The 15604-nt window shown below is 40.0% G+C and overlaps 1 protein-coding gene across 1 annotated transcript in view; it reads right to left on the minus strand.

Annotated features, from left to right (window-relative positions):
- The window catches only part of ELP1 (elongator acetyltransferase complex subunit 1), a 62479-nt gene that overhangs the window by 26131 nt on the left and 20744 nt on the right, over positions 1-15604 (minus strand). Inside the window, exons 12-27 of the mRNA XM_082471174.1 lie at positions 15293-15463; positions 14394-14493; positions 12474-12656; positions 9814-9920; positions 9383-9486; positions 8131-8184; positions 7933-8038; positions 6968-7083; positions 6525-6598; positions 5698-5776; positions 5516-5595; positions 3829-3966; positions 3634-3719; positions 3165-3313; positions 2468-2591; positions 1437-1534 (exon numbers count right to left, since the gene is read on the minus strand). Coding sequence (XP_082327300.1) covers positions 1437-1534; positions 2468-2591; positions 3165-3313; positions 3634-3719; positions 3829-3966; positions 5516-5595; positions 5698-5776; positions 6525-6598; positions 6968-7083; positions 7933-8038; positions 8131-8184; positions 9383-9486; positions 9814-9920; positions 12474-12656; positions 14394-14493; positions 15293-15463 — 1769 coding nt within the window. The remainder of the gene's footprint in view (positions 1-1436; positions 1535-2467; positions 2592-3164; positions 3314-3633; positions 3720-3828; positions 3967-5515; positions 5596-5697; positions 5777-6524; positions 6599-6967; positions 7084-7932; positions 8039-8130; positions 8185-9382; positions 9487-9813; positions 9921-12473; positions 12657-14393; positions 14494-15292; positions 15464-15604) is intronic.

Below are 15604 nucleotides of genomic sequence, written 5' to 3' on the forward strand. Positions count from 1 at the left end.
GCTGCCTCAGTCATTATACTTGAAACTCCCTGGAATGACTTTGAATTCACTGGTCATCCACAGGGGCTTTCTAAGTCATTCCAGAAAGATTGAATTCACTGGTCAATCTTTCTTCCATTCAAAACCTTACTGAGGATGTGCCATGTATTCATCCAAGAAAATTACTGAGTACTATTCAGGGCAGTGGGAGTAACACAGCAAAGCAAAAAATAAAGCCAAACAAAGCAAAAACAAACAAACACAAAAACAGTAACAAGAACCACTCCCAAGTTCCTGCTCTTGTGGTGAAAGAGTACGGACTTATAAACACACTATGGTCGACAGCATAATGGCAGATAGTGGTGGTAAAGGGACAGAGCGATGGGAGTGCTATTTCAGAGGGCTGTGAGGAGAAGAAGCCACGTGAAGGGTTACGGGACAGTATTCCACGCCAAGAGCACAGAAAGCACCATGGCCATCGGGCAGGAATGGGTATGGAACGCACAGGAAAGAATAACAAGAAGGCTGGTATGACTGAAGCACAGAGAGCACAGGAGAGGAACAGATAAGGCAAATGAGAGCAAAGAGGCAGGCTTTGGCCAAATTCTCTATTCCCCAGGCTCAGTCTTAGGCAGGGAAACAGGGACATAACATGGGGTCCCTGCCATTAAGGAAACCCACAGCCTGGTGGGGCAACAAATCAGTAAATAGCAGATTGATAAATGCCATCCCCAAGGTAAGATCAAGGTGCTCTGGGAGCTCAGTGTTTGGCACCTCAGCCAGCAATGGCTTTCTGGCAGAGGAGACCTGAGAGTTTAGAAGGACAGGAGGGCTAAAGGAAGGGGAGGTAGAGGGCTGGCAGAGGCAGCTGATGCTAAAGAAGCAGGCAGGGGCCAGATCACAGAAAGACGTGTGCAATTTGTGGACAAACTGAAAATGGTGGTGATGATGGCACGGGCTCCATATCCCAGGTCGGCCACCTCACGTCCCAGGTCCTCAGGCAAGGTGGCTCCTCATTTGAAAATTGTGCACAACACCTACCAGGTTGTTGTAAGAATTATAATACATTTAGCTGATAAGCAAAGTATCTGCATATGAGAAAAGCTAAACAGATGTTTGTTCAAACAAACGAACCAAACTTTATGCAGAAATATATGGGAAAGATCAGCACTGTTCAGGATGATTGTGAGGTTGGGCTGGAGGAGGGGCAGGATGGAAGCTGCCATGGTATTCCCGAGCAGGATCCAGAGACAACGCCTGGGTTTCTGGCCTGGGCAAGTTCTTCAGAAGAGGAACAGGTCAGGGCCTTTCTCCCAGATAAGAAGTTCAAGATGAGGCTAATTAGTCTGAAGATAAACCTTGAAACCAAGGACAGTGTCAGGGACTCAGGAGCCTCATCCTTTTCCAACTAAAGCACAAAGCAAAATCAGGAGAGCCTCATTTCACATGCTACACACCTTGTACTGCTGCGAGTTTGGTGGATATAACTTCAGAGCTTCGTTATACAAGTTTTTATCTTTTATTAAGTTTAAGCATTCTGGGAAGTACTCCGGTCCTACAGGAATAAGATTCACACACACACAAGCTTGAGACTTGGGAAGCATAATGGATTTCATTTCTACCAATGGTCCCTACATAAAATCAACAAGGGACCTTTTTAAGACCTGCATAATTAGAGTATCTGGAGAACGGGAATGCAGGAGTGTGAGCTTCAATGAGCACCACTGCAGATTCTGAGGTATGAGAAGCACCAATTGGAACCAGAGTTCTACTTGAAAGGAATCTTACACCACCCCTGATGAATGACCATCCAGCCCAGTGTTTGCTCAGCCTCCTTAGTAAGAATCACCCGGGGAGCTTATTAACCATACACACGCCTGAGTCCCGTCCCAGCCCAGCTGAACCAGATCCTCCAAGGAAGCCAGAAGCTGAATGCTTAACAAGCACCCCAGGTGACTCTTCCTTGTCCCCGTCTCAGCCCTTAGGAAAGAGTCATAACTGCTGAAGCCTGAGGCTCCAGTACTGGTCAGGGATGGGGTGAAGCAGAACACCGGGCATCGTGCCACTTCGACTCCATATCACTGCCAATCAAAACTGTGTCAGGGCACTGCCAGTAGGCATGGCCACTCAACTCAGACAAGCTGGGTTTCCTCCAGGTGTCTGCAAACACCACGAGAAGAGTGAATTATCAACCAATTTTGATTTTAAGACACTGAAGTGAATTTTGAGGATGATCACTCTTGACTCAAAAGCATCTGCTCTATCTTCTGAGCTATGGAGCTCCTCCCGTTCATTCAAAGACATTTGCTTTACCCTCAGCTTTTCAAAACATATGATAAAAATAAGGTGCACGTATGTAACTGTTAACATTTTCAGGTGTGGAAATTGAAATCAGTCTGTCTAAACTAACATTTGATTACAATTTATACCCTCCCCAGTTCCAAAGAATATTTTAAGTGGAAATAAACATAGTAACCCTCACACTTACCACATTTGCTGAGGTGGCCAATGGCTTTTTCATACCGTTTCAAATATTTGTCTATAGTGAACCGCTGATAATTCGTTTCCATTTTCTTAAGTGTATTTAGAAATGGAAGGTATTCTTTGGGATCCTAAAAATTAAAAAAAAATTTTTTTAAAGGATAATTTTATTGCTTGTGATTATATTACTTATAAAAATAAACATATAATAATTATAGCAATGAAACAAAAGCTACATCATTTTTAAAATATGTAGTGTATTAATATATTAATTACATATAAAACCAAACTACATAAAACCACTTTTGGTAAAAATCCCTTAACATATGGGCATATTCTCCAGGTTCCCAATTTCCACTGGAAAAAGAAGCTACATGATAGAACTGGACTGGAATATGAATCATTTATTATATTTCCTTTATAAGAGAAGAATTTGTTCACACTTATGCCTGTAAGCTTAAAAATAACCCAGTAATTTTATTTCGATTGCTCAACCTAGCAATCAAAACACTTTGGTAAGCCCAGAACAGCGACAGAGAATGAGCTTGGAAGCATGGGCCCTGGAGACTCACAGATCTGCCTCGAGGCCTGTCCTCACAGCCTTAACATCAGACCAAACACTGCACCGTCAGGAGCACTGTTTCACACCACCACGTTCGCATGAACAAAAATGAGAAATATATCTAAGTAGGAACTCCACATACCTTCTGTGACTTCTCAGCTACCATGAGGACCAAATCAAAGTCATAGGTCCCAAGAGAATGATCATATAACTCATTAACATCGACAAGAAGCAGCAAATACTTCAGGGCCTCTTCAGCACTCACAGCATCAGGAGCAGGTGCAGCACTTCCTGTCAGTGTGTAAGAAAACAAAACAGAACAAAACCATTTGGGGAAAAAACCCACACACCTAGCAACATAACTAAAAAGACAAAGTAATACGTTTTCCCGGCGGAACTGGACACCAGATGAATATACTCTTTTGACTCTTTTGTACAAGCTTTATAGGGCAGCATTCAAAGAAATGGACTCAGGTCTTAAAATGGAGACCAAAAAGCCACACGCTAAATCAGTGACATGACCCTGGTCCTGGTCTGTGTGATCTCCAGAAGACCAAAGACCCGATGTCAGCTGAGGCCCCGATACACACACTCTGTCAACATGTCTCTACCTTGAAGCTCGTGTACCTTCTGCAGCACAATTTCCAGTTCTGGGGTTGTTTTTTTCACATGAGAGGTGAGTATTGATAGGCAGTACCTGAAGTAATAAGTGAAGTACACCAGAATAAGAAAGATGAGCAAGCTGAAGAAAAACAACTACACACTTTTGTTACTCAAAAGATGCCAACTAACGACGGCACACATACTTGTGAGGATCTATGTTCTCCATGGCTGCTCTCATAGCATCGCAGATAAGGTCTACTTTTTTCCCATCAGGATCGCTGGACAGCTGGACAGTGCTGGTTACTGGTGGAGGGTACATGGTTTTTGTAACATCTTCTTCCCTAAGAACAAGTGTGTATTACAAGGTCACTAACTGAACACATGTCCCAGCTATCAAACTACTAACATACATGTTGGAGTGCTGATGAGATAGTAAATAAAAAATGGCTTTTGGAAGACAGTTTAATTCTAAAAATATTCACATATGGTGAAAAATGGAAAAACTTGCTGAGAAATGGAAACATGTCCACAGAAGACTTGTACGTTAATGTTTACAGATGTTACATTCATATAGCCCCAAACTGGGTACAGTCCAGGTGTCCACCCACAGGAGAATGAAGAAATAAACTGCAGTATATTTACACTATGGCATACTACTCAGCAATAAAAAAGAATAAACTAGTGATACATGCAAAAACATGGATGAATCTCAAGATAGTATACTATATGATTCATTTATATAAAGCTCTTGAACAGGCAAAACTGATCTACAGTGAAAACCTCAAAAAAGCAGTTGCCAAGAGGGTGGGGACAAAGAATAAATGAGAAGGGATTTGGGGGAACTTTCTGAGATGAAGGAAATGTTCTCTATCTTGATAGGGGTCAAGATTACATGGAAGTATACATTTGTCAAAACTCAGTGAATGGTACACTTATAATCTGTGCATTTCGTTATATATAAATTTGACATGCAGGGGGACCCTGTACACAAAGAATATGCTCTAGTTAATGTTATGCAAGGTGACGTACTGACAGGTAAAGTGGACTGATGCCTATAATTACCTCAAAATTTGTCTAAAGTAAAGATGAATCGTGGGGACTTCCTTGGTGGCGCATTGGTTAAGAATCCGCCTGCCAATGCAGGGGACGAGGGTTTGAGCCCTGGTCTGGGAAGATCCCACATGCCGCGGAGCAACTAAGCCCGTGCACCACAACTTCTGAGCCTGCGCTCTAGAGCCTGTGAGCCACAACTACTGAGCCCACATGCCGCAACTACTGAAGCCCGCACGCCTAGAGCCTGTGCTCTGCAACAAGAGAAGCCACTGCAATGAGAAGCCTGCGCACCACAGCGAAGAGCAGCCCCCGCTCGCTGCAACTAGAGAAAGCCCGCTCATAGCAACGAAGACCCAATGCAGCCAAAAATAAATTAATTTTAAAAAAAGGTGCATTAGGAAAAAAAAAAAAGAATGGTGGATGGACAGATGGTAAATAGTGATAAAGCAAATACAGGAAAATATGAACTGTAGAATCTAAGTGGTGGTACAGGATGCTCACTGGACAATTTTCTCAACTTTTCTGTATGTTTAAAATTTTTCATTAAAAAGTTAGAAAAAAGTCATTGCAGAAAAAGACACCATTTATTTCAATTAATAGTTTTTTATGTACACCTAAAATTAAAGTCAAATAATAATTCTAAATGACATCTTTTAAAGTCTTAGTTTTAAAAAGGGAAAAGACTGAAAATCCAGTACATGTGGCACCTAAGAGTTACAGAGATTAAAAAAAATATATTGAAAAGTAATTTTTCTCCTCTATTTACCTGTCCGATTTCCTTAACCAGAAGAGAGAAAATTATGCATATGATACTCATGAATTATTCAAAATACTTACTTCATTTCTGTGAAAAACAAATTAATATGATTTACAGAATCTATCTGTCTTATGAAGGTTTCCACATTTTCAAGAAACACCTACCCAAGAAAAGAATAAAAAAAGGATAAAACATTTTAGTTCAGATCATATTAGTTCAAACCTAAGGTAAGCTATGATAAATATCAGATTTAGAATGTTACCTTAGGGTTATGATCATGAATCAGATTGAGATTAATTCTCAGTTTTCTCATGCATTCAAATGCTTCTTTAAACATTAGTCTGTGAAGAGACAGAAAAGGGACAGAGAGGGCATTTCACAAAAACTAAGCTCCCTGGACTCAGCATATTTTCATAATGATATAAACCAGTTAAAATTAAGACTATAGCCCAACTACTACTGGATTTCTACTCTGAAATCATAGAATGAAAAAAATCAGGTACCAGGTTCATTTACCTTCCTAAAAGGTGTGATTTAGTCATCATGGCCGGTTGAGGACTACATCCACACATACGCACACAAGAAAATCATTATGGAACTTAGAGCTACTTTCTTTTTTAACAAAATGTTAGTAAACATCTTTCCAATATAAAGTTTCCCCCAAATTCAGAGATTCAAACAATGGATCATTTCCTTCACAACAGTGGCTCAGGCATTTTTGGGTCATAGGCCTTTTTATAAGTCTGCTGAAAGCCTTGGGCCTTCTGCCCAGACAAATACACATAGACACAGGATGGTGCAAAAATTCCCTGGGTTCACAGGCCATCTAAAGCCTATATCGTTCCCCTTAGGCTAGGAAGCCCTGTTTCGTACAATGAGCCTCATGATTCCTTCTGCTAGGAATGTCTATTATACCATACAATATAAGAATCAAAGTGTGAAAAAAAGAGAGCCTCTGAGAATCTGATGGAAGATATATGTAATGAAAGATTTAAAGACTTTTAAGTTTTAAAAATCTTAATGGAATACTTGCTATCTTCACACATAAGTCATAACAATAAGCTAACTAATCATATACATGGTACTTACTTGTCCAACCACTTCCGAATTTGAGCTAAAACCAAGGCTCGATGATGAACAACTTCTAAGTTTCCCCTTGGCATCTTAAAATAAATAAATCAAATCAATAACATTTTTAACTAAGTAGAAAAAAATTAAATACCCAGGATATACCACTTTACCTAACTCTTCTTAGAGAACTAACACAACACTGTAAAATGAGCATACTTTTGGCAAAATTTAGTTGTGCTCAAAATTTATTTTGACTTTTAAGAGAAGTTTCTCTCTTAGCCTTACTGGGCAGAGCCTGTATTAACACTCCTTTGTATAAAGCTAACAGAGAACTTAGCAAGGAAAGGCTTATAATAAATTAATACAAATGATAAGACAGCTTAAAATATAATCCACAAGAATTCTGTTTGGTATTTACTGTCAAATGACTATCAGAAACATAGCCTGAAAACTCAGCTTACCTGTAATATAAGCTTTGTGTCCTGGGGCACAACAGTGACAATGCGTGAACCCCTCTCCACCTTCCGCAGAGATTCCCCATTAGACACATGGCTGCTGCTCAGACCTGCCTGTAATGCTAAAGACACCATAGGCTAAGCCTTAAGAATCACTGTCAGGACAAGCCACTCTCCACTAACTGCAGCTGAAACTGCATGTTATCCAAAGTAGAAGGAAGCAATTAACAACTAAGCTGCACTGCTCTCTCACTCAGCCTCAAGACCATTAGCCCCTCTGATAAACAATCTTATCCCAGAATTCTGCGCTCTCTCACAGAGCCCTCATGCACATGCCCATACACAACTTCTCAGCTGATACGGAAAACACAGGGAGGATTGGGCACGTTCTCTCTTAGTGTACTGATAAAGCTACGATCGTATCAGTGAAAGATTCCCTGTTTCCAAGTTATCAATAGAAGCAAAGAAAATAAGTGGGCTTTTTTTTCCATAAGAAAATTGTATGCATGTGCACACATACACACTGGGTGGGGGGCATGGAACACAGAAAAAAATGCGGCCGATTTCCTACGAACCATGAGATGGAGTCCTTCAGATATACAATGGAGGGCTGCCACAGTGAGAAAAGGAAGATTACAAAGAAGATTGAGCATATTGCCAGTTTGGTACCTACATGGTAATTCAAAGTAAAATATTAGTTATACTAAAAAATTTCCTGAAAATTGTTTGTTTACCTTAGGATGTGCTGCTTAAGGAAGGACCCCCCTCTCTTTGCTAACTGGTGTGGAGTGATTCAACTGAGATATCATGTTCAGATTAGGGGCTAAGTAAATGAACTTGAAAAGTTTTCTCCAGTCTAGGAATCCATGATAAAAAGCCAAAGTATGCAACAATCTTAAGTCATCAAGATTTCAAAGGACAAATGATATTAGAACAGGGACTATTTTCTATTTTATACACTGAAAACTTACTTTTCAATGACGCATCTCTAAGGCAAAAACACTGGCAAGTATGGGAATGAGTCGTCAACAATAAAAACTCATCATATACTGCAAATGATGTGATATTTGAAGCAACCTACAAAAGGTCAGGGAGGCAAAGGGGAGAGTTAGCTGTATTACTTGGAGCCAAGACTGAAAAAGATCCAGTGTCAGAACAAGCCTTGATACCTCAGTGTCATTGATGAAGAAGCGACATCTATCAGTCAGACCAAGGACACATTCCTGCAAAGAAATAAAATATGAAATTACAAACAATTCTAACCAAACTAGTTAAACCAAACTTTTCTATTACATGGTTCCATTGCCCTATGATTTCACATCTAGGTCCTTGTAATGGGGACTGAAGATGCCTAAGATGTGGCTGGTCCAGTGCAAGGTGTGCTATGATGCCATCCAGTGCATCAGCAAGCCCTGCCGTTTCTATCTCCTACGCATGTCTCAAACGTATCACCTTTTGGCCCCTCACTGCCTCCACTCACAGCCACTTCCACTCTCCTCCCTTTCAACCTGCTCTCTACTGGGCAGCCAGAATAACCTTTCAAACCATGAAGCACATCACACTACTCCCTGATTAAAATCATCAATTTCCAATCTATGTTAAATGAGCAAAGCCACACTCTTTCCCATGGCCTATCACTAAGGTCTAGCCATTGCTTCCATTAGGTTCCTTGAATAAGCTGAGCTCTTCTAAGCTCACAGTATGGATAGTTCCTCCTCCCTGGAAGACTCTCCCTTTCTCAGAGATAGAGCTTTCTTTTTCTTCACATCTCAGCACATACACCACCACCTCCTAGAGGCTTTCCCAGACCACCAAAAGTTGGTCTCCTCATCCTCACAGCTACCATCCTCTAACTAGCCTCAAACACTTCTCTATTCTCTACCATTACACCCTGCTCATTTACTTCATTCTCCTATCAGAAGGGACAGCCATACCCGTATTGATAGATTAAAAATTCCAGAAGGGCAGGAATTAGTCAGCTGTTTGGTTTTGTAACCACTGTATCCTACCACCTGCCACAATTATAGGCATTCTAATATTTGATGAATGATAACCTACTGAATACTAGTTTTAAGATTACATTTCTGTTGTCCCCAAAAGTTACTTATAAAACTAACTTTGAATGTTTTGTACAAATGGGGATAAAAGTCTGCCAATTGCATTTTTCTATTTTTGAATTTATACTTCCAAGGAAAGGAATCAACTAACTACTACATGCAATCTCTTAATCCCATTTCAGAGATTTAGAGGCTGAGGCTCAGGAAACTTCTCATTGTTGAGAGTGAGTAACTTCTCATTGTTGCCTTGAGATTTAGTGGACACTCAGATCCACCTCCAAAGCACACACTCTTTCTACTTAATGCTATCAGTTCCTGGGTCACTGCTCTAAGTGGTAAGTTTTTCTGCCTTGTGTTTACTTACCTCTCCTCCAACCATGGCCAGTTCGGTCTGTGTGCACGGATAAGGAAATCGAACAGGAAATCCACCAGGGTTCTTCCATGGTTCAACAGCCAGAGAGGGTGATTCTGCAGGATTGGCAGATGAGGTTTACCAAGAGCTTATCTGCTCTTTGTAAAAAAAACCTGTTACATTAATACTTGCTAAAATACTTAACATGCAATTCAAATCACTTTCCAAATGTGTTTTGGAAACTCAGTAAAGTACTCCAGTTCATTACAAGAGAAAATACAGGGAGAACACACCTGCTAATTCCACTCTATAGATGAGGGTTTTTCAGGGTAGTTAAAAGACCTAATAATCACCACAACACTGATAAGATACAAGTACATGTACTCAAGAATTAAATATCTATGTAAGTCATAAACATGCTTTCCTAACATTTTGATACTCACCCCAAAGGTACTTAAGTATCTGACCACCAGCCAACTGCAGTGCTACTGACTTGGTCTTGGAGTTGCAACACAGACTGATTATGACCCCATCCACTGTCACAGATGAACTGACAAGAGTAAAAAAAAAAAAAAAAAAAAAGGAAGTGAAGAAGGCGTGAACAGACTTTTTCTCAAAAGTAGTGACATTTCATTGATTTTGCAAAACAGAAAAAGAAGCAATTTTCCTTTGGTGCTGCGCTGCCTATTTCAATATAACATAAACATCATAAATGCACACACATATGTATATATACACTAATAGATAAACTATTGCAAGTGCAAGCCCAGGTAAAGCAATTATCTGTCACATGACATTATTTTCCACAATGTCAATAAGTAGGTGTCTACACTGTGAAGTCATCACTCCTATTCTGGCAGCAACTTTATATAACTTATTGCAACTTATTTCAATTTACTGCATTAAATAAAGCAGTGAATCTGTAGGAAAGTGAGCACACTTAATACCTATACTGCTATTATATTCATTCATAGAAATCTGTGGGTCTCCCTTAATGGGAAGAGGGGAATCTGTTATTGCCATTATATTTTTTCCTGAGTCAATGAACCAAGAGTAGACATGTCTTAAAGGAAGTGGAAGAGGTACGATAAAAGCAAAGGGTGCCAATGCTAACATTTATTCAAAGAGTTTTAAACAAATCTACAAAAAACCCCAAAATGCCATAAATTTGGGGAGGATAAGTTATCTGAGAGGTTAAGGGAATAGACTCTGGAGGTGCAACGCCTGGGACTGGATCCTGGCTCCACTTGCGTTATCTCAGGCAAGTTACTTAAACTGCTCTGTGCCTCAGCTGTCTCAGCTGTAAAATGAGGGCACCAACAGTACATACTTCAGGGCTTCCCTGGTGGCGCAGTGGTTGAGAGTCTGCCTGCTAATGCGGGGGATGCGGGTTTGAGCCCTGGTCTGGGAGGATCCCACATGCCGCGGAGCGACTAGGCCCTTGAGCCACAGCTACTGAGCCTGCGCGTCTGGAGCCTGTGCTCCGCAACAAGAGAGGCCGCGATAGTGAGAGGCCCGCGCACCGCGATGAAGAGTGGCCCCCGCTTGCCACAACTAGAGAAAGCCCTCGCACAGAAATGAAGACCCAACACAGCCAAAAATAAAAAAAAAAAAAAAAAAAAAAAAGCTATGCAGAATAGCATAATTTAAAAAAAAACAGTACATACTTCAGAGAGGTGTTGTGAGAAATAAGTGAGTTAATATAGGAAAAGCACTTAAAAGAGTACCTTTTACAAAGCACAAGCTATAGTAAATGTAAGCTATTAAGCTGATTGGGGGACTATATATTCGTCAAAGACACTAACATTTTGCATGAACAAAGTAGTCTTTTTTGAGAAACAAAAGTCAAAGCAGCAGAAATATATTTTAAATGACTTCTCACTTCCTTTACAGCAAATGAGATGACGGCATTTACCTTTTACAAGATAATGATAAAAAATTTCAAATTTGAAGTAGTAGAAACATGCATAATTTAGGCATTTCTAATGTAAATTGCTCTGTTTTCCAAAGGAAGCCCCTGTTAAGTCTGCATGCAGCTAGTACATATTCTGCATCCAGACGTATTCACAAAACCTTTTAAAATATGAAGCATTATTGGGACTTCCCTGGTGGGCCAGCGGTTAAGACTCCACGCTCCCAATATAGGGAGCCCGGGTTCGATCCCTGGTTGGGGAACTAGATCCCGCATGCCACAACTAAAAAAGATCCTGCGTGCCACAACTAAGACCTGGCGCAGCCAAAATAAATCATAAATAAATAAATATTTGTTAAAAAATATGAAGCATTATCATTCAAAGATTAGAAGTTAATGACTGCATTTGGAATATGCTTCATGTATACAATAAAGAAAGGTTCCTAATTTTGCAACAACGGTTTTCAGAATTTAAAGCTAACCAGCAGAACTTTAATTACATGTGAATCTGGGGATTACTATCAATGTACGCCTAAGGTGCCGAGTTTTGACACTGGAAACCTGAGGACTTCTCGGAGCTGTCCACACAACGCTATGCGGTGCACAATAGGGCTTGCGATACAGAAAACAACTTTCATTAATGAAACCTGTTACGTGACAAAGATGCAGTCAGGAATCAAAATGAAACTCAGGGCCAGGGAGCTATGAAATTTTAGCAAAGAAAAACAGAAGAGGCTTTCTAGTAATAAATGCAATCAAGTGCCAAACAAAATGTATAGGAGGCCGGAAGAAGTATTCTGAAGTCACTAAATCAAAATGAAGTGCATATATATAGATCTCATAATCGATTTTAATAACTAACAAGGGTAATTAGAGTGGCTAATTCTCATAGGCTAATAATTACTCTGATGGAATATAAGCTACATGAAAATTTTTAACACACCTTAAAAATGTTTTGCCTCATCTATTGGCATTTGTGCTATTTTTCACCACTTCTTGATGTATTTTAGTCTATATTTTGACATGACTAAAAACTAGACTTAACCCTCTTGCTAAGTATGTCTAAAAAGGAAGCCACTGCCCCTCAACGCTGCTCAGTGGAAGTAAAAAAAAAAAAAGTCCCATGCTCATAAAAGAAGCCTAATTCTATCTGCTTATTAACACGTGGAATACAGCGAATTGCTGGCATACCTGATATTGAGCTGCCCCTGCTCGTCGTCCGTCTCAGAAGGGGCCACAGTCAGATGGTGAATGACGGACTGTGGGCTGGACTGACTGTGGCTCACAGCCAGGAAAACGTCTTCCTGAACCCAGGTGAGAAAGCTGAGCTTCAGCGGGTTTACTTCTTCATCTTCACTGTTCTCAAACTGAATTCTGTTTTAAACATCGAAGAATTTTCAAAACATGAATGAAACTTTAACATCACCGAGATTTTCCTGAATGAAGAATGAACCACTTTATATATAGTCAACTACTAATTATTTGGAGGGACAAAACCTGAGGTAATGCCCAATACTAGAAAATCCAAAAATAATGTTTGGCTGGCTTAAGAATACGTTTTTCTAGTATTTAAAATTAAGTATCTTATACTCTGAGATCTTTAGATTTGAAGAGAACATTTCAAGAAACTGACTACACAAGAAAAACTGACTGCCCCAGACCCTACACTAATAAACCCCAGCAGTCTTCCACTGTTACCATTTACCAGCATTCAAACCAGGCTCCAGCAGATATTTAGGTCTCAGTTGAATGCATCCTTTCCTAAGCATCTCATATCAAAATGACTAATTAGTTTGGGAGATGACTTCTTTGCCGCTAATGCTTTCCTCCTGTAGCATTTAGACACTGGAGGAGGGCCTGTTTTTACTACTTCACGCAGGAACTCACAATGGCTCCTTCCTGCCTTTCAGCTCAAGCAGCAGATCCTCAGCACCCACTGAAGAAGCTGAGTCACTAGTCTGATCTTCCTACTCAACCAGCTCTCCCTGGACTCAGTCTCTTCACTGCATTCAGCCCCACGCAGGAGCATTCCTGCCTCGGGTTCTCACTGACACTCTTCTGCCCACCACACCCAACATTCTCAATCCTTCTTTGGCAATCCTAAACCTATCTCTTTTTCAAGGTTCAAGGTAAGTTATTTATGCCCTTCATGAAATCTTCTCTAAATGACTTACAGCTATCCTTCTCACAATTTTTAAAAAAATGAAACTATATTCTCAATTGCCTCATGCTTTCTAGTTTGCCTTAAATCTGCCCTCTAAACTTTCAAGTCTGTGAAATGAAATAATCCATGTACATGCTCTTTGAAGAACTACTCTGCATTATATAGACAGCTCCCAAATCATACACAGGTAGGAAATATATTCATTTATTAAATATATTGCATATATTGGCATTTAAGAAACATATTATTTGTTATATTCAGTTATTTGCTCATTAGTCCCATTAATTTAGAAATAAATGCTCCCAGGAGACAAAGTACGGCGTTAGTTAAGAACATGGGCTTATTAAATAGAAAAGAATCAAATTCTGGGTTCTCACAGAAATGGACTTATAATTAATAATTTGGCTTCTGGGTCATTTTACAATGCCTATAGTGCACCTGAGGTATTCAATTATATCCAACTGTTTGTAGTACTGTTTCAACAGGAAAATGTATTCTGATTTCCAACTTGAGAGCCTCAAAACACAGCAACCAAAAGTTCCGCATTGTAGGATGAGACAAACTAGAGACTGCATTAGGTCAGCCGCACATTAACAATGTACGTATCCTCATTTGGGTAAGCAAATGCACTCTGCTCTACCATCTGCATCTCCATCTTTCCCATGGGATTTTCCCTGTTGAAAATCCCCCCACGGATGTTGGGAGAATGGGTTCTAAGTCAGACTAAGACTTATGCTCCATTGCCACCCATCAGCATATATGATATTCAGATATATAGGTAACTGACTTCTCCAACCAGGCTGAAAAACCAGGGCCCAGGTGTTGTATCTACTTCTTGTTCCACCAAGCAACAGGCATAGGATAAGATAATAACAGCTGGCTGAATTGAGGACTAAATGCTGGCTGCCTCCGTGCCCAGAGGTCCAAGGCAACTAAGAACAACCTACGTGTATCTCTTGTCCAGATGAGGTGTTCTAAGAGAAATGTTAAATCCATTTCCACCCACGGCTCCCAGCTTCACCGTAGAGTCTATGCTTGGACTATCACCTAGGGAAAAAAAAATGCAAATACTATCATAGTAAACTACAAACATTTTTCCTGATACTAAGGACATGGGGTTCTGCATTTAATGGGTTCTAGAAGGTAATCCGCTTTACAAATAAAGCAATCTAGAAAATAACCACATCTCAACCTCTTTCTTAAATTAAATTTCTGCCTACCTTTCAGGCTGAGAATTCAAAACTTATTTGAAAACAAGGCTACCACTGCCATGTGACAGTATAACTTACGATACAACCATAGAATTCACAAATTTCAGGTTCTTCAAGTACATCAGGAAAGCAACTAGAAACTAACAGCAATGGGACTGTGGAAGGACAACTAGATTAGACACTAAAACACCTAAGTAGAGGTCCTTGTCCTTTCTTGCTCAGGCAGACTGCAAACCCTCCGGCATGCTGTTCCCTCATCTATAAAACAGAAAAACTCCACCTCTGACACAGCTCCTAGGAAAACTGTGAGATCAACTGAAAATATGTGCAATGGCAATGTTAAGGACGTAATGAGATACTACGTTCTTTCTAGGGTTGAGAATTATTCTTAAATAACTAACCCTTCAAATTCAATAAAGCAAAAAGAATTGTTCTTATTAGCCAGAGTAGGACTGAACCCCTCCCACAAACACACAAAAAACCCTGCAAGTCAATTAAACATCACAGTAAGAATGATATTAATTATAACCTTCAAAAATTTTGGAAGCCCTAGAGCTAACGCAACACCAAACTATAATTTGCTTTTGTGTAGGAGATTTGATTCAGAACATCCTGATAACAGTTTTTGAACATACCACATTTATAAACAGAAATCTGGTTACTGGCATCTAGGACAGCGAGGTCATTGCTCTTTTTAGGGTGTGCCGAGAACATGATTTGATTTACAGGGTGTGGGAGCAGCAGTCGGTAGGTGCACATGGGAGGTGGAACCACACTCTGCCGGAAGACTGTCACCAATACCCTGTCTGCATGCGAGAGAGAAAGAGGATGAGACACATGGATGTTCAATTTGTAAAACAAGGCATCTGAACAGCACAGTACCACTAATAATGGTGGTAGAAAATATACAGCGATTCTTAAAAGTAATTGTTGGTGTTTTTATCATG

Source organism: Balaenoptera physalus, assembly GCF_965194825.1.
Source record: "Balaenoptera physalus genome assembly, chromosome: 7".
Classification (NCBI taxonomy): domain Eukaryota; kingdom Metazoa; phylum Chordata; class Mammalia; order Artiodactyla; family Balaenopteridae; genus Balaenoptera; species Balaenoptera physalus.